This window comes from Centroberyx gerrardi, chromosome 12 (assembly GCF_048128805.1).
Source record: "Centroberyx gerrardi isolate f3 chromosome 12, fCenGer3.hap1.cur.20231027, whole genome shotgun sequence".
Classification (NCBI taxonomy): domain Eukaryota; kingdom Metazoa; phylum Chordata; class Actinopteri; order Beryciformes; family Berycidae; genus Centroberyx; species Centroberyx gerrardi.
Window position 1 is genome coordinate 28,012,828 of NC_136008.1, and position 19,482 is coordinate 28,032,309.

The 19,482-nt window shown below is 41.5% G+C and overlaps 1 protein-coding gene across 1 annotated transcript in view; it reads left to right on the plus strand.

The window, feature by feature from the left end:
• LOC139922566 (tumor necrosis factor receptor superfamily member 11B-like) overlaps positions 1-18,904 on the plus strand; it is a 29,065-nt gene extending 10,161 nt beyond the window's left edge. The window contains exons 2-6 of the mRNA XM_071913089.2: positions 1,488-1,715; positions 2,534-2,678; positions 12,111-12,326; positions 14,247-14,471; positions 17,588-18,904. Coding sequence (XP_071769190.1) covers positions 1,488-1,715; positions 2,534-2,678; positions 12,111-12,326; positions 14,247-14,471; positions 17,588-17,982 — 1,209 coding nt within the window. The 3' untranslated portion in view covers positions 17,983-18,904. The remainder of the gene's footprint in view (positions 1-1,487; positions 1,716-2,533; positions 2,679-12,110; positions 12,327-14,246; positions 14,472-17,587) is intronic.
• Positions 18,905-19,482: the final 578 nt, after the last annotated feature.

The following is a 19,482-nucleotide window of genomic DNA, read 5'->3' on the forward strand; positions in this document are numbered from 1 at the left end:
ATGGCCGCATGCCAAACACACTCGCTAGCTGATATCCAAGAGTTTCGGTCCGCCTTAACGCCGTTCAGATCCCGCCGAGGCGATGATAACGTGGGTTTATTTTCGAGGCAATCGCTACACATGTCTGGCACCGAGGCTCACCGACAGCCGGCCGCTTTTACAGTGTGTCCATATGGATGGGTTGTTTTTTTAGGGGGATGGGGTGGAGAGGGGGGTACATGGGTGTGGTGCCGCTCTTGCTCCAGGGGCACGTTGGCCCGTATCGCAGTGGGATGACTCTCCGATCACGTCAGATGCTTTTCAGCTACGAGGCAGCCTCCCTCGCTGACCTGCAGACCTGCTGCCACGGCTTAGGAAATCGCTGGTCAGATGAAATGACGCAGGGATGCACAATTTTGTAGAATCCTATATCGTGATTTTAGTTTCTGCAGTTTATATCTGCACAATATTGGCAAGATTGAAGCATTTTATTTCGTTTAGAATGTCTGCTGAAGTTGAAAATAGTCAAGATGCTGATATAAGATGCCAGAAGTGCAATAAGATCATTTTGATCCTCAAATCATCAAGACTAATAATTAGAGTTGGGATGATATGCTTATCTCACAATACGATTCGATAAGCGATATGGGGTTCACGATGCAATACAACCACGATACGATGTAATAAATAAAAGTTCAATGACAACAAAGTCTGACTGCAGAATTATGTTTATTTCTGAGACACAAATCTTTCTAGCAGTGGCATTGGCTCGCTAGAATGTAAACAACAATTTAAAAATGTCATTACAAAGTGCAAATAATATAATTTGGATGGACAGATTGTGAAATTGTGATGGTCAAGCCGTCTCATCTGTAATTACTACAGCAGAATAAAATGGAGCTAATATCACCATTCATTTTTCTGCCCCACGATACGTATTGTCACATTTTTATATCGCGATATATTGAATTTCGATATATATCGTCACATTCCTACTCATAATTGTGATTATTGTCATTTTAGCCATAATTATGCAGCCCTAGAGTTACACATAGGCAACGTTTTGAGGCAATACTTAGGGGCAATATTGCCTTCTGAAAGCATGGGGATGAAGTACTGTCGGCCGTAATTGTTTGAAAGCTTCATCCCATCTACAGTATATCACCACAAAACTTTGCCTGTATCTCTGTGTTTCTCCTCTTTCTCTGACTCCCAATAACGGCTTAGTAAGAGCAAAGGAAACCACTTTAAGACTGTGTTGACCTGGAGTTTCAACTTTACAGCCATGACCTTTTTTTCCTCCTCTTTTTTACTGGAATGGGTGGGCTGTGAATGTTCCAAAAGGTAGAAATATTTCACCCTTTAGCAAAAGAGATGGATTTTCAATTGTCCCCAAAGTATATTTTAACCGTGGCTAGTTTCCATGGACATAGGACCTACAGTAACTAAAGTCAGTGAAGGTTTTCTTACTGAGTTTCGCGTCTAAAACCCGCGTCTCTCTCTTGCAGCTCTTCACAGCGTCTCTCTCCTGGGCCTTCCAGCAGCAGGCAGCGCCGCCCAAGTACCAGCACCGCGACCCCGTGACCTCCGACCTCCTGCTGTGCGACCAGTGCCCACCCGGCACGGCCGTCAAACGACACTGTACCGCCGACACGCCCACGGAGTGCCAGCCCTGCCCCGAGAGGCATTTTGCCGAAAGCTGGCACTGGGGCGACACGTGCCAATACTGCACCTCGGTACGCAAGGCTGGACGCTTGTGTGTCCTCTCATTATTTTGTTCTCTTTGGCTTTCTCTTCTATGATGTGGTGTGTGTGTGTGTGTGTGTGTGTGTGTGTGTGTGCGTATTAAACCCCTATCCTGCATGTTTTCTTTAGGTGTTTTCTACTTCTAGGTATGTGTACTAAGGAAGAGTTACATGTGTAACAGCATGTGTACTGCAGGTTGTAGAAGGCTACAAACAGCGAAATTGTCAGTGTTAATTTAACTCTGAGAGTGTAAAAAACCAACACAGCGCCAGTGTTTATACAAGTCGACTCCCATCAGAGTTAATTAAACACTTTAAGTTTGTTTTGAACAGCTGCCACGAGCCGTATCAGCTCTGTGAGTGGACAAACAGCTCTCCAATCAGCACTTGTCAACTCCAATAATTGTCACTGAAAAATCAACACTCGCTGAAAAATCTAAATTTGCTGTGCGCAGCTCACAGTTGTGCTGTTCTCAGTTGCCTGTTAGAGCCGGAGTAATCATGCATACAATGATGAAAGTATTCCACCGAACTGAAGTGCGTCTCAGCCTTTGTGGATTGTTGCTCCATTGCACGTGTTGTGGCTAAAAAAGACATTACAGAGAAATTATGTAATATTATCATTGGCTCGCTGTATATGACAGCATGTCTTCACCTATGGGTTTTCATATTACTCTTCTAGTCTGTCCTGTGTGTCATTTTTCTAGGTATGTGAATGGTTTTCCATCTCCTTTATGTTGTTTAGGTGTGTGAGGACCATCTCAGTAGGTTTTTAATGTGTTTGTGTTTGTTGTGTCTGTTGTGTGTAGGTGTGTAAGGAGAGACAGCTGGTGAAGCAGCACTGCAACAGCACTCATGACCAGCTGTGTGAGTGCGCTCCAGGCTTCCACCTAGTGGTGGAGTTCTGCATCAAACACACTCCCTGCTCGCCGGGCCATGGAGTAGCAGCTCTGGGTAAGACTGACATTACCATGATAACTACAATTACAATCAATATTAAGATTAAAATGAGAATTAAAAAATGAGATTTAAATTAGTATTACTTTATTGGCAGTAGTAGTTGCAATCTTATTTCATTGTGTGCTTTTTTTAGTCATGACACACTATATAAATGCCTAATGCTGCCTAAGGGGGCGATCACACCGAGAAGCGTCGCTACAGGTGCAGCCGCGTCAAAAACGCCTAGGCAGACTGCGTCGGGCAAAACAGCTTGGTGCGCCTGTGGAGCAGGGCTGCGTGTGCGACCGGGTTAAAGACCGCTAATATCAGCTTTTCATCTGTGTTTTCCTCTGTCCCACCATTCCTACCACATCAAACCGCATCAAAACAGGAAGGAAAGCCCACCTTCTGCTTGATTTGATTGGCTGCCTGGCCCAAATGTGACATTGACGACCGGTGCGACTTCGCGCCTTGCGCTGAAAAGTTAAGAATATTTTAACTTTTATGCGCGCCTAAAAACCGCCAGAAAAACACAACGCATGTCGCAAGAGAAGAGCATGCACCAGGCGCGCCGTACCATAGGAAAACAATGGTTTTGGTGGCGACGTGTTTCTAGCGACGCTTCTCGGTGTGATCGCCCCCTAATGCTGCATTCATATTGTGGCTTAAAGAAGCCATACTGGTTGGTATCATGGGATGTCAGTCAGCTGCAATGGCAAACTGCAACTATAGAACCCCTCTCGTTGCCAGGGTGATTTTGATCAAGACGAAGTTTGACTATTCCATGTACACTGATACAATAAAAATAGTAAAGTAGTATTGTGTGATGTTCATTTTCAATATTTGATTTAAATTCAAAATGTATAATAGGTTATATTCTGCCTAGATACATATGTTTCCCATTGTAAATGAATAAGAAGCCAAAGCAGAGAAGTGAAATAGCCCAGCCAAACCAAAATATGCTGCTATCCTAGACTCCAAAATGAACAGTCAGCTCAAGAAAGCTCTTGCTTACTCACTACTCTATCTATCGTCCAGTTAGAGAAGAAGACAAGAAGAGCAGGTGCACAAATACATATGCATGTATCCATTTTGCTATTTGAACATCCTTTTTTCGTCATCACGGTAGAAGGTAAAAGTTGGGAAAATCGACAACTTGCATCTGCAGAGTTGGGCAGAGTTTGTTGTCATTCCCCTGTTGAAACCAATAAACATCCAGTTAACCGTCTACCACATATGGCCATAATGTGAATGCAGCATAAACTGTTACTTGGTTCAATGATGATGCTATTTGTTCACACTTTCATGTTCTTTGTAGTTGCAATGCAGAACATTCATATATGTTGTGAATATCATACTGTTATTGTCCATAATATGGAAAAAATTGTTATATGAAACAATTAATCGGTTAAGTAGTAAGTCAATCTTACAGTCAATCAACCCGTCACTTATTTGGTAAAGATGAGATGTGTATTGTGCAAGGGTGTGGGTGTGTATGTATGCATGTGCATGCATATGTGTATATGTGCATTTGTGTGTGCAGCTGCTCTGTGCAAAAGGTAATCTGAGCCAGTTCAGTGACCTTTCCACTTAAATGAAGGAATATCTCATTGTCATCAGTGATGGCTGTGCTTACATCAAAATGTAAGCTGCATTACCAATGCAATCAGTCTCATACATTTGAGAAAGGTGCAGTGTGTGTGTGTGTGTGTGTGTATACTACATGGTATATGTATGTGTATGTTATTTATTTATTTATTTACTTTTTTAGCATTTTCATTAGAAACGCATCACTGTCTCTGAAATCTGTAGCTTTTCATTCTTTTTTTCTCTTTTCTTTCCTCTTTTCTTTCTGATGAATCATTTTCTGTCTCATCCCTCTCTCCGCTCTCTCTCTCCGTCTGTCTCTCTGTCTCTTTCTTTGTTTCTGTGAATCAGACCTGTTCCAGACCCAGATTAGTCTTTTCCCAAAAGAGGCATTTTCTGGCTGAGGAGACACCCACCCACACACACACACACACACACACACACACACAGCTGCAGATAGCATCGCTGTTGAGAATATATTTAGTATTGAATATGCAGATTTGCAAGGACATCTTTCATCTTTCCTCTTTTTCCATCTGTCTCTCTCTTTTTTTGGCACACACACACACACACACACACACACACACACACACACACACAGGCAGAATGCGGTTTGAGGTTTCCTGGAGATGTCATAGTTTGACGAACAGAACTAGATCATGGGCAATAGTCTCCTTGTTAACTGGATAGGCCTGGGATTTCCTCTTAGTCTCTGTCTCTGGAAGATAGAAGACACATTCTGTATGTCTACACATCAGGAACAGAGTGAATGGTTGTTCTACTATGGTGGCTTTGTGGGTCAGTCTGTGTGTGTGTGTGTGCGCGCGCGCGTGTGTGTGTGTGTGTATGTGTGTGTGTGCGCGTGTGTGTGAGCCAACCTTTCTGTAATTCCTTACCTTGCCTGCTCTGTATGGTGGCAGTGTCTTCTCATCAATGTTTGATGCTTGCTAGTTCCAGACCAAAAATCATTTCAGCTCTGAGAAGGTCAGGACCACAGACCTTGAATGGATAGAAGGGTCCTTCCACTGTTTGCCGTGGTAATTTGTCTAGAAAAGCATAAAATGGTAATTACAAAATTTGAAGGGTTAGTTGCTATGGTGACAACACAAGTCTGGGCATTAAAGTAAAGTGTGTAGCACTTGCTTGAGAACTGTGCAGATGTGTCTGTCAGCAAACTGTCAAAACTCGGGGACTGCCCATTGTTCCGACGGCCCATTATTCCGAAACCCCAATAGTCCGAAAAATGTCTACCCATTGGACCGAAAGCCCATTTGTCCGACAGCCCGTTATCCCGGAGGTGGTTGGGTTGAGGCATGGGGTCACTGAGGTTAGGGTTAGAGCAAGCTTATGGTCAAGGCTGTCAGAAGCCACGGTTGTGGATGGAGCCAGGCATGGAGTTTTCGGACTATTGGGGTTTCGGAATAATGGGCCGTCGGAACAATGGCATGGCACCCAAAACTCAACTGAAAGCTATTGTTAGCGCTGAGGTTAACGTAGCTTTATCAAAGACTGTGCTCCTCTCGCTAGCTCTTATAGTCAAAATCAGCATATTAGCATAATGAAACAAGTACCTTTAACTTACAGTAATATAGCCCCTTAAATGCTATAAACTAACGTAGCTTAGCCTACCTTTAGTGGAGCAGAAAACTTAGCGTTCGCTAACTTCAAACAGCTAACAGACTTCAGCAGAAACACCTCCACTGACTGTGCACAGATGTCAAAACTTAAAAAGACAGCAGCAGCTTGTAACAGAGCACCACCTAGTGGAGGCATGAGGGCCAATTAAATTCAGAAGCCAGTTTCCCACTGCTTTAGTTCTTGCTGTAAAACCTCTCCTTGCCGTAAGTCGGTTTATACAGAAGCTAGCCCAGCAGTATGGCCACCGCTCCGACCGTTCTATCCATTCAAGTTCTGCGGTCAACCTAACCAGTCAACCTTTGTTCCAGTCTGCATTATATCTGTCACTTCCAATCCCAGAAAGTTTCAAAGAGTGATGCATCTCGCTTTCCGCTCATTCTCGACCACATGATGCTCTCTATACAGCTCTCCTATTACCTTACCAGTTCATCACTTCAGTTGACATGTATTGCTCAGCCAGACATGGACTAGAAGGTAACTGGTTGTATTGTAATGGGTTTTTTTTTTAGTAGATTTGGGTCACAGCTTTCTAAGAATCTTACAAGCCATGGCTCCTTTGTGCATGTGCTAGTTTCAGTTTGACTAAACTCATAGGAAACTGTAGTAGATCATTAGTTCGTTTTGTCCAGGCACGCTGTGTGACACTATCGTTTTCATTCAAATTGTAATACATCATTACGTAGAGAAACTGACTCAGATAATTAGATATATTGTAGGGAGAGAACAAGTAGGTTTTAATGGGTCTTGGTCTGAGGAGAAAAAGATTATTTCCTCAATTCAGGTTACTGGATTAAAGGGTTTTCAAGAATTCCTGAATTAGCGAGTTTTGTCAGCGTACAACATGATGTGGAATGGAGAGTCATGAGATTCAGAGTCATGAAGTGGTTGTGGAAACAGAAGTCATTTTCAGATTGGACTTGATATTTTCCATTAGCTGTTTTACTGTGTTTTTCTGTGTGCATTGTGTGTCAGATGAACCACAGTCATGAATATTTGTTGATCTGGAAATAAATCATCTTCAAAGGTTAGTTTTGACATTTTCCCTTTGATTCCAAACCTTACTTCCTCACAGTATACAGGTGTGTCAGTTTTATTTTGACTGAACTGTGTTGGTTTAATTTAAGGTTTTTTTTCCGTAGATGCCCTTCCTCCTGGTTCCTCTTACCATGGAGGTGTAGCCCACGCTGTCTGTAAAAGATAATAAAAAATCATTGATAGATTTTATTGCTGTGCAATGTCTGTCACCCTGAAACCACGACAGTTCTAATTAGACTTTTCTCTGGAAAAGCTCACATCTTCAGTCAGGTTTAGGACTTTTCCCTTGAATTCTCAAGTCCCTGCTTCCTCATTGCATGCAGGTGTATCAGCTGGTGTTGGTTTCAATGACACAGCTGGTAGTCAGGAACAGATATAGTGGAATGTCTGTATAGATTGGAGTTTGTCCGGAAACATCAAATCATCTTCAAGTAGCCATGAAGAGAATGACGTGGCATTTTCCATGAAGTGCTTCTCCTACAGTATGAGTTGAGTTTGATTGGATTAAACTGGATTGAAAGTTTTAATGCAGTTGGTTATCAGTTCATTTTGTCTCTACAATGGCATTCCTTAAGCCTGGCTCCCTCTTGGAATGCACTTACGCAGGGCTTGCTGACTTGCTTTAACAGACACAAACTCAAATACGTTATCCATTACGGAGATGTCTTTGTAGATACAGCATGGGACAACTGAATCATCCAGAGGTTATGAATATCTGTGGCTTTGTGTGGAAATATGTCTTCCTCATGGGCTAACTTTCGCAAGTGTGGCAAGGCGTTTTCCACAAATTTCTACTGGTCTGTTCTGTTTTGTCCTTACTACTGAGTGACACTGTATGTCTGTAACTGAAAATAGCCAGAGTCCTGGAGGTTTATACGTAGTTTTAATGCATGCGTCAAAATGTAGACAAGACCTTTCTTTCACAAAGAAAGAAGATTAGAATGCCATGTATATCTCTGTAGACTACGTTTGCATGGACAGTAAAAATCTGACTATTGGCCTTATTCTAAATAAGACAATATTCCGATTTAGCCGTTTACATGGGTTGCTTATAGAACTATTCCATTCATATTCCCGTTTACATGCTACAGAGCAAAGTCCGATTAACAGGACAAAGGAGAATCACTGGAGACACGGACAGTTTAAGACTTTATTGAAGGTGCAGATAGACTTGCAAATAGAATCCTGAGCATGATGACAGTTTCAGCCTCACCCCAAAAATGTTGGGACTTCTTTTTTCTGGTGTCAGTCATCTAGTCTATGTCTATGTCTAAAATGTCCTTCAATAATGCACCTAAAATCAGAATACTCTACACATGTCTTAATGCGATGCTGCTTACTCCGACTTTGACCTTATTCAGGTTAAGTTGATCAGAAAATGCTGTTTACATGGCAGTTGCATATCCAGACAATTGTCTTCATCGGGTTCATATCGGATTATTGCTGTCCATGTAAACGTAGTCAATGAGTGTCTCCAAAACTGTTTAGAAATGCGCGAGTAACGTATTGTCTTTCATTGTGTAACGCTCTGGAAACGCAAGGTAATCTGCAATGGTGTTCGCTACTGAAGTCACAAAGGTTTAAGACATTTTTCATGAACTTTCTTCTAGAACAGGGTCTAAAACACATAACAATGAGTTGGTTATTCAGTGGATATATTGCAAAACTTTTAAGAAATACACTTATTGTTCAGTTTGACAAGTAATTTGAACCTGGATTAGTTTGTGATTCAGTGCCTCGCTTCGGCAATGAATCATGAACACCAAACAATGAAGAAAGGGTGACACTGTACTTTGAATGAATTCTCCATGAGACCAGTAAACAGAGTCTGACATCTAGGATCTAGGAGTCTAGGATCCAACTGCTGCAAAGATGAAAAATTTTCCACGAGTTCTTTGTCCACATGGGGTTGTTTTCTGCCCCCTGCAGTCCTGACACGACGCAAACATTTTCCAGAAATTCCTCACAGACGTGCATCTGAGGTCTGACTCAAGAGTTGTATGAAGCTGCGCGGACATGAGACAGCATTTCAGGGGATTCCCCTCCCTGAAGCGGAGGGTCACATTATGTAATGTCCTGAGCTGCGGTTTAGACTTTCAAAACCACAGGATGTCAGATACTGTAGCCCGTCATTCAGTACCACCACAAGTCACCTCTTTTATGTTGGCTCCACTTTTCTTTCCCTTGATCTCCTGATTTTTTATTTGGTCCCCCCCCCCCCCCCCCCCCTCTCTCTCTCTCAGAATGTTACACAACATTCGCTTCAACACAACAGCAGGAGAGTTGAAGTCTGGCTAGGTGACTTCTCTGTGTCAGTATTGGTTAGGGATGACATTAGAAGACAGTTTTGCTTACAATTATTGGATATGTATACCTTATGAACTGCAAAGGAATGAATGGATAAATGAATGAATGAATGAACAAATCAAACAATTGATCGATTAATGATTTTTTATCTACCCATTTTAGGCTTTATTGTGTGAGAAGCTGACCCAGTAGAACACTTCTGCTGTAAATAGGAAGACTTATCATTGAGACCCAGAACAAATCTAATTCTCATAATAGCAAAGTGCCAATATGCTGACTGCATTTTGGGGAAATTCTGACAAAGAAAGATCAATATCAGCATATGCATCCGCATTACTGTAAACGGTTGAATCATTCTCAAGCGAATGCGACACCTGTCAGCGGTGGTCAAGGGAACATTTGTGCTTACTTGCACTATGCATATTAGCTGGTGCATTACGGTAATGTATGCTACAGTGAAGGACGGACTATAGTAAAAGGTTGACATGTTCTCAAGAAAAAACATGCTGTGTCATGGATCGCGGGGAAACTAATGAAAGGTTAAATCTGATACGAGCGGCGCTCTGCCTCCTACACGCTCTCACTTCTACCCTAGAGAGATGAAAATAAAATAAGGATGTGGTTACAGCAGCAGTTCAACTGCATGGACTCCATGTGTCATTCAGGCAGCACGCTGTATGGGAGAAGTTGTTATGGAATCCTGTAATGGTCTAAAGAGAACTGTCAGATATCACAATAACTTGACAAAATGTAATAAAAACGGCACCGGAAATAGGTTGTAAATGTTATAAAATCTGTGAATGTGATAAATTGCTGGATAACTGATGATGCAATAATCATAGTGACTAATAATGTAATATCTAGAGTTATTACATTCTTCTTGCATATAAAAATATACTACATCCATTATTAAGTAATGGTCGCCTGTTATGTGATGTTATGTGATGTGATGCATCCAAGAATTTATCACATTAACTGGTTTTATTACATATTTGACCCATTTTGGGGCTTTTATTTTCTTAGAATTTGACAAGTTATTACATAATCAGTTGCTGCATATGATATTTTAGATATAGGCCTTGGTAGGATTTCATTCTTATATACAGTTGCACCCATTTGAACAGAACATCACATACACTGCAAGAAGGACATGAGGACAGGTTCTAGTACAACAGTAAAAAATGTGGTTTAAAGAATACAAAGAGATTTCAGTGCTGTACAAGACTTGACAATAATACAGTATAGTGATCTGTTATGTGACTTTTTTTGGTCTGATTCATGTGATGGTCATAGTACTTGTGTCATGGTGTAGTCACTATGGTATTTTATTTGACGTGAAGAAAAAGATATACCAACTGAAAAGGTCTTTCCGCTGAAGAAGTAGATTTTCCAGCCCACTTCTGAATCATCTTTTGCAAAGGTTCATGTCACATGTTGTTGCGGTAATAGTGCTCATCTCATGTTCTGTGCCTGGCAAGTCACCATGGTAGTTTCAAACATTATGAAACGAGATATAGCAGCTCTGTCACTCTCGGTGTCATTTCTTGTTCTGGCGCCTTCGTCACATGCTGCTGCGGTTGTACTTCTTGGAACCGCGGCGTCCTGATTTCTGTTTAATCAGCTGTTTGGTGCGTACGGGGTCAGTTGTCCACACACTGAAACTGAAGATGTAGAAGTTATCTCTTTGGTTGGCCGTTTTCTCTTTGTTTTAACATGCGGCACACACAGAACAAAGAAATTAACCAAAAATAGTCCTGTGGCAATCATATTCATGGCAATATTGAAGACAACTTTATTTAATTTCTTTCTTTTAAAATAAGTTAGGTAAGTTGCCCCCTCAAGTAAACTAGTGCATCACCCTACCCTATGGTAACTAATGGTAAGGTAATCATGCATTACTAGTAACCATTCAGTATGATGCACTACTTTACTTGAGAGGACACTAATATGGAGGTAATAAGGCAGTAATGATTTGTTATTGGTTATGTGCCATTTAGCACCTTTTAATCAGGAATGATTCATGAAGTGGTCATTATGCAGATTCACAGATATCCATGAGATGGTATCTAACAGTCTGTTCTTAAAGCAATATTCCACTTAGTTTTAACATGGGGGTTATTCGGCACTTGACCACCATTAAAACCAGAATATAAACTAATCACCAAGATCAGATGCAGCTGGAGGAGTTTTTAGCATTAAGATTTTTACTTCCCATTCATTTTAATGAGCCACGAAAATAGATGAAAACTGACATTTAACACATTGTTAACTACACAGTTGCAGATTCAACCTGCAACTGTGATTTTCAATTGACTGTTGGTCCAACGTTTTAGAACATAATTTCACCAAATAGCATTTTTATTGATAGAAGAGAACATAGTGGCGGGATACCATTTAGGAGAGATCGTTCCTGGTTGGGAGACCGGATATACTTTTATTTTTAAATACTAATTTTAGTGTAAAGCAAGAATAGAAATGCAAAATTATGAAGGACCCAAGATTGCTGTATGTAAAAGCAGGATCTGTTGTTGAATCTGTTTACCAACGTGTTAAGTTTTCAGGCTATTTTCGTGGCCTCATTCAAATGAGTGGGAAGTAAAAATCTGAATGCTACAAACTCGTCCAGCTGCATCCGATCTTGCTGATTAGTTTATATTCTGGTTTTCATGATGGTCAAGAGCTGAATAGCTCCCATGTTAAAACTAAGTGGAATATTGTTTTAAGTAACTTGATTCAGAATTATTCAGGAACTCCTTGTTAACTACGCTTTAACTAGCAGCTCATTCCTGATTTGTTTCTTATTTGTTCCTTGGTAACTGCTCAGGATTTGCGTACCGTATTGTAAAGCGTCACCATCCATTATGTGTGTATCCCTTCCAGGTATGCCGGAGAGTGACACAGTGTGTGAGCGTTGTCCACCTGGTCATTTCTCCAGCGGCGGCTCCTCCACAGAGCCATGTCTGCCCCACAAGAACTGCACAGATCTGGGCCTGAAGACGCTGAGGCAGGGCACCTCCACTGTGGACAGCCTCTGTGGCCATCAGGACAAGAACCCAGTGCTGGAGTGCTCCCAGCACCACACACAGTGCCACACTGGTGAGTCCACATACACTGTGCAACACATAGATGCATATACAGATGTAGGGTCATGGTTTTTCCATGCTTGCTGCATTGCAAGAGGAATCCTATGGAAGATTGCAGGACTAATGCAGGGTGGAATCAGGGTTGAGACATTTCTATTATTGCGAACAGTGCATACACACTTCACACACACACTCATGTGATGATGTGCTCAAGCAAACCTCAACTGTCAACAACTCAACATCAGTCAGTACTTTCAGTCAATTATTTCAGACACGCGGTCATTTTCTCTCGCTGGAGACGGGGGATTTCCTCGGTCAGGTCCATTGTTCACATTCCATTCTTCTTCCAGATTCTTGCGTGTCTGGAGAGCCGAGCGAGGGAGAGCGGACAGAGGAGAGGCTACAGGGTGGAATGGGATGTTTATGGTGCTGCTGTCATAATGGGCCAGGATGGATCAATTACCTTTTAACTGTCATATCCTCAAACTGCAATAACAGAGGAAACTGACTCAAACGGCAATGAGACACGGGACACGCTGGTTAAGCTTTGTTACTCAGAATTGCGACATGACAGATGCTGACAATTAATTTAAGTGGGGAAGCCTCAAATATGATGCTGAATTCCCATCGCCTGACAAACCACAGTCATTGTAAAACATACCCTCTACACCCACACACACATACACACAAACAACTATAGACTGTGTCCCTCTGGGAGGGTGATGCTCTCCTCAAACATTCATTCACAAATTGCCTTCTAGCGGGCTACACAACCGCAGATTGTCTGCAGCGAATCCTGGAACAGTTTAACAGGTTTTTTTGAACTAAAATTGTGAAATTGAAAGCAGTTGGGGATCCCGAGTCAGAGCGTGATTTGGAGAAACCACTGGGATGTCAGTGTCAATTACAGAGCAACCCACACTTACATCATACAAACATCAGAGGAACAAGCCCGATATCCTTTTCACATTAGAACGCCGATCGGTATTCATACTACACCGAGATGGATTTCGCAAAACATTTGTTCTTCATTTCTGATGTCTCCCTGTGACAACAGCCACAGTGCTGCCAGTCAGTAACACTTAACCCACTGATCCTTGATGGTTCATTATCAGTGCTCGGAAAAAAAAAGAACACATGGAAGGAGATGCTTTATAGTTGTAAGAAAGGTGTGATCTCATAGCAACAGTTGTGATCATCTTTGGCTTTGAACGTTTAGGGCAAATAACTGGTGGTAGGTTTGGGATAGTTTTAATGAGAAAGCTCTATGTACTTGGGCGTGTAATGATGTGATTGTGATGTGATTGGACCAGTTTGGTGCATTGGTTCACATTCATTATAGAAAATGTACAAGTTTATCTTTTTAAGTTTTCATCCTGTTTAATGTAGAACTGTGCCTGCTTGACCTGGAAGCCTCTAGTGGGATAATCTGGGCCTGCTCAGCCACATCAGCACAGTTCGGGTCAGCACATTCTAATACAAGCTCAGCTCTATCTGATTCAGTTCAGCTCAGCTCTGATTGATTTAGTGCACAGATGGGTTCAGTTTGGTTTGGCTAGTCAGTGTCAAGCAGACCGATGTCACTGCTGGCTTTGTCAACGGGGAACAGAGAGAGGGAGGAAGTCCTGTTTCTGCTGTGGTCTAGTTACAAACCAAAAGGCTGCACACACACACACACACAGACAGATCCAGACATATAATAGGCTGATGGGACTCCTTGGAGACCCAACCATGTAATCAGTGGAGATTTGTCATTTGGAATCTAGTCTAAACACCACCTGTGTCCCATCAAGTGAACCACAAGTGAAAGAAATCTGGATAGAACTGGCCTGGTCCAGGTGCACCAAGATGGGTCCTGCTGCAGTGAGGCGATCCTCCAGTAACATCTAAGCCCTGATGTCCCTATCCGTCTCTCTCTCTCTCCTGATTCCAGATGTGACCCTGTGCGAGGAGGCGGTCTTCCAGTCTCTAGCCTCACTGCGGCTGTCCTCAGTGCCCCTGGAGCGGCTGCTGGACAGCCTCCCGGGGCGGAGGGTGGACCGCAAGAGCCTGGAGAGACTCAAGAAGGCCTGCACCCCCCAGCAGCAGGTCCTCCAGCTGCTGCGGCTGTGGAGGGAGCAGAACAAAGACCAGGACAAGCTGCACGGCATCATACAAGGTCAGGAGATGGACTTATTAATCCACATATCTGTTAATTTGTTCCGTGAAACAGTGTGTTCTTCTCGTTGTCGTTCTCGAATAGGATACAGTGATAGGTTGTGGAGCCGATCAGACTAGGCTAGGGGCATCTGATCTGAACCCAACTTCAATGATATGACAGTGCATCAGTAATACGGCCATCAAGCTATATGAAACAATATGAAAGCCTCTGCCCAAAATGTAAACTTTTATTGCTTTCGGGGGAGCTCAGGTTTCTTCCAAGGGAGCTCATCTGTACCCCGGCTCCCCCGCTATCCAAACCCAGGGGCGGACTTAGAGTTTTGGGGGCCCTAGGCAAAGGCAAACATAGAGCCCCCTGAATCCCAACATTCACCCTTTTCAATCCACCCTTTCTGTACATTACCTTCAAGCTGAGGCTGAGCTTGGAGGCAGTGGTAATATAACTAGCAGCAATGCTAGTAACAGCTGATTCTTTGATGAAAAAAAAGCTAAAAGCTTTGCTAAATATTCTTTACATCTCTCGCAGAAAATGAGCTTCAAGTCAAGAGGCAATATTACGCTAGAAGTTAAGTGGAATTGCAGTGGAATTGCCCATTACCACTATAGCCTGACTCAGTGGGGGGTGGCCATGACTCAAGATTGACATTTTTTTATTGTAACAAAAAGAGGGGTTTTTTTCTTTCGTTTCTTTTAAACTGATACGACATCTGCTAGTGAGCCACTAACTCATGTCCTCTCAGTCTCTTTAAAAACCGGGGTTGTCCCGAAAGACCTGAAAGTCGCAAAGGTCATACCATTATTTAAGGAAGAGGATCCTAGCCTTTTCACTAATTACCGACCAATTTCTATTTTACCTTGCTTCTCCAAAGTTTTGGAAAAACTAGTCTATGCAAGAATGTTAAAACACCTGAATGATAACAATATCCTGTATAAACACCAATATGGATTTCGACAAAATCACTCAACATACATGGCTCTCTTACAACTTATAGACAAAATCTCCACAGCTTTGGACAATAATATGTTCGCAATTGGTATATTCTTGGATTTATCGAAGGCTTTTGATACAGTTGATCATAAAATTCTCATTTCCAAACTTCACCGTTATGGCTTTCAGGATGTTGTTATCAATTGGCGTAGTGACTACCTTAATAATAGAGATCAATATGTATCTATAAACGGTTGTATTTCTAACAGAATCAAGCTATATTGCGGAGTGCCTCAAGGATCTATTCTTGGGCCACTTCTATTTCTCTTCTATATAAATGACTTTGCTTGGATGTCTGATTCTGCATTGCCCATTCTATTCGCTGATGATACCAATATTGTCATATCACAAGCAAACTTTGGTTCCTTGATCAGAGAAGCCAATGATATTCTATCATATACTGCAAAGTGGTTCCGGATGAACAAACTTTCCCTAAATGTCAAAAAAATCCAATTTTATCATTTTCAGAAATAAAAATAAAAGTTATCCAAAGGAAGACGCTAAATTGTTTGTTAATAATATTGAAATCAACCAAGTCACTTCTGCAAAATTTTTAGGTGTATTAGTAGATGAAAAACTGTCCTGGAAAGACCACATTGAGTATGTGTGTAAAAAAACCATGAAGTCTTTTGGCATCATTAGAAAAGTTTGTTCACTGGTAAATCAATCCTGTCTTCTAACACTTTTTTATAGTTTAATGTATCCATATATATCATACTGTAACATCGTTTGGGCCAGTACATATCCCTCTTCCCTTCAAAAAATTATTTTAATCCAAAAGAAATTTTTAAGACTGGCAACTGCGTCAAATCGCCATGAACGATCGGCTCCCCTGTTCAAGAAATTAAATTTGTTATCCATTTCCAACATCAATATCTATCAAACATGTATCTTTATGTATAAATGTACGTTTCAAAAGCACAGCTTACCAAATGTATTTCACAACTTATTTTTAATGAACTCTGATGTCCATTCATATCCAACCAGACAAGCAAAAGATATTCATCTTCCCTATTATCACAAAACTCTTGGTCAATATGCCATAAAATACAGAGGACCATCACTTTGGAATACCAGTCCCCTCTCTATCAAAACCTGTCCATCACTGCCGGTATTTAAGTCTAATATGAAAAAACACCTGTGTCAGAGTTAATGTGCTCAGTATGTGTGTTTATGTTATGTGTTTGTGTGTTTACTTTTGTTTTATTTGTTATTATTATTACTATTATTATTAATTTGTTTTTTCTTCTTCTTCTTTTTTTTATCTCATTATGTTAAGGAAACAAATATCCATAGTATTAGGATAAATTGTAAATCCTAGAGGGGAGGTTTTTACTATAAGCCCTTTGGGGTTTCTTACCTCTCCTGCACAATCCCTGCTATGTTTGTTTTTATATACTTGTGTTTTATCACTTCCTTTGTGCTAATAAACTAAACTAAACTAAACTATATTAGTTCTATTCTTTTGTGGGGCCCTCTGGCTGCTGGGGCCTAAGGCAGTTGTCAACCATTGCCTAATAAGACCGTCCCTGTCCAAACCCCATATGTACCCCAGCTCCCCCGCTATCCAAACCCAGGGGTGGACTTAGAGTTTTGGGGGCCCTAGGCAAAGGCAAACATGGGGCCCCCTGAATCCCAACATTCACCCTTTTCAATCCACCCTTTCTATACATTACCTTCCAGTTGAGGTAATATTACTAGCAGCAATGCTAGCAACAGCTGATTCTTTGATGAAAAAAAAGTCAACAAAACTTGGATAGCTTTGCTAAATGTTCTTTACATCTCTTGCAGAAAATGGTGCAGTGGCAAAACAAAATAAGGTTCAAGTCAAAAGACAATATTCCGCTAGAAGTGGAATATCCCATTACCACTATAGCCTGACTCAGTGGGGAGTCGCCATGACTCAAGATTGACTTTTTTTTTTTGTAACAAAAAGATGGTTTTTTAGTAGGTCAGTTCCTTTTAAACTGATGACAAATATTTGAATATGAGTTCTATTCTTGTCTTTTGTGGGGCTGTCTGGCTGTTGGGGCCCAAGGTAGTCGCCTACCTTTGCCTAATGGTAAGATGCCCCCATCCAAACCCTGTATGTGTGTGCCGTTAAAGCATGTCCGCTGTCCCTGCAGGTGTGAACCACTGCGAGAGGAAGGTGTCCCGCTGCGCCGGCCTGAAGAACCTGACCCTGGACGACCTCCTGAAAGTCACCAACAGCCTGCCGGGGGTCCGGGTCAGCCAGGAGGACGTCCGGGTCGTGGCGTTGTCCTGCCCACCCCGGCAGCACATCCTGCAGCTCCTTCACCTGTGGAAGACGGCCAACTACGACCTGGACCTGGCCAAAGCTCTGTCTCACAGCCTGAGGGTGCTGCGCAGCCAGGGGGCGCCGCGCGCTCTGCTGAAAGCCCTGAAGAAGATCAGCCGTGTCGTCGGAACCGCCACGGTGCACAAGATGTACGAGAAGATGTTCGTCAATATGCTGCAGGATGAGTCGTGTTTGAAGACGCATAAGCCGTACAATGAATAGGGTCGGGCGGGGAGGGGATACAAACACAAAGTACACGCAATCTGAACACACACATAAAAAGAAACACAGATGCACACACATAGCGAAGCGGGGGATAAATGTATGCGAAAGAGCAAACAGACATGGGTCAAATAATAATGTCAGATCATAGTCGATTCATTTAACATATCATCGAAAGATATCAAGCTATTAAATACTTAATGCCTGGAGGTTTTTTTGTCCAAATTTACCAAAAGGGCGTGATGGGAAGGTACATTTTTGTGTTTTGCCAACCAAAGCCTATAGTCAATAACAGGAATGTGTTGAGTAATATGTGGCAACAGAGTGGGTGCTAATCGCTTCATGTCCACTATCTGCCTCGAGTGATAAAATCTAATAAGGAAAAAATAAAGCTCACACACATTTGCATACTCCAGGAAGGCCGAAACAAGAACTAAAAAAATGTTTCCTGGGAACTGTTTGACCGGAGTCTGTGAAAAATGAAAAAAACTATTTAAGATGTACATAGGACACTATTTTATGGGAGAAGGGCAGGCGGACGTTGTGTTGTTATTGTTGCTTTCTCGCTGTTTGAGAGGAAGGATTTGGTTTCATAATGAAATGTTTTCTACAGTTTTCCTTTGTTTATTCGTCGGTTTGATTGTTTGTTCTGGACTGCTGACACGTAAAGCTCATCTGAAAGAATTTTTTTTTTTTAATGTTTTGAATATGTCAGCTTTATGAATGTACAAAGGAGTGCAATTGTTTTCTATTTAAAAATAATAATAATTTTACTTACTGAATATGTAAAGGCTTGTTTTTATTACTTTATCAAAAAAAATACTGGATTCCAAATGCTGCAAGTTCATAAAGTGATATTTGTTTTATATTTTGTTTTATCACTTTTATATTATTGTATGGTCTTTATTGTATATATGCTTGACTGTTCCTTTTTTTAAGCTCTTGTAACTTGTGAACACTAATGTCAAATGATCTGATTAAAATCAGTTTGTTAAAATATATTGCTTCTTCATGGATAAACAGTAGGGAAGTGTGCAGACAGAAAGGATGAACCTATGAGTTAAATCTGTTATGCCAGTGCGCTGACTGTGAAACTGAGAACGCAGAACTCTACTCACTGCGAATCAGACATTGTGCCATACTCCTTTATTCTCTGGAAAAGAGAAGAGGTGAGAGCAAGACCTTTGTTTGAATCTCATAGTAAATCAATTGAAATCAATTCAACTCCCATCTGTGGGAAACAAGGTTGTACCAGTACAGTGCCATCATGTCATGGGTATGACTCAGTGACTCACAGGTTTCATAAAAATGCCACTAAGGTGTTTCAACGAAAAAAGATGACTTATACAGAGGCAAGTTCACACATAGATCATTATAATATGTAAATGAAATGTCTATTGTACATTTCAACCACATCAAATATCAAGCAATATCAGCTTTTTCTCAAATATCACCCACTGTAACAGAATGTGTACCGACATGTTAAAGAGAGATTCCACC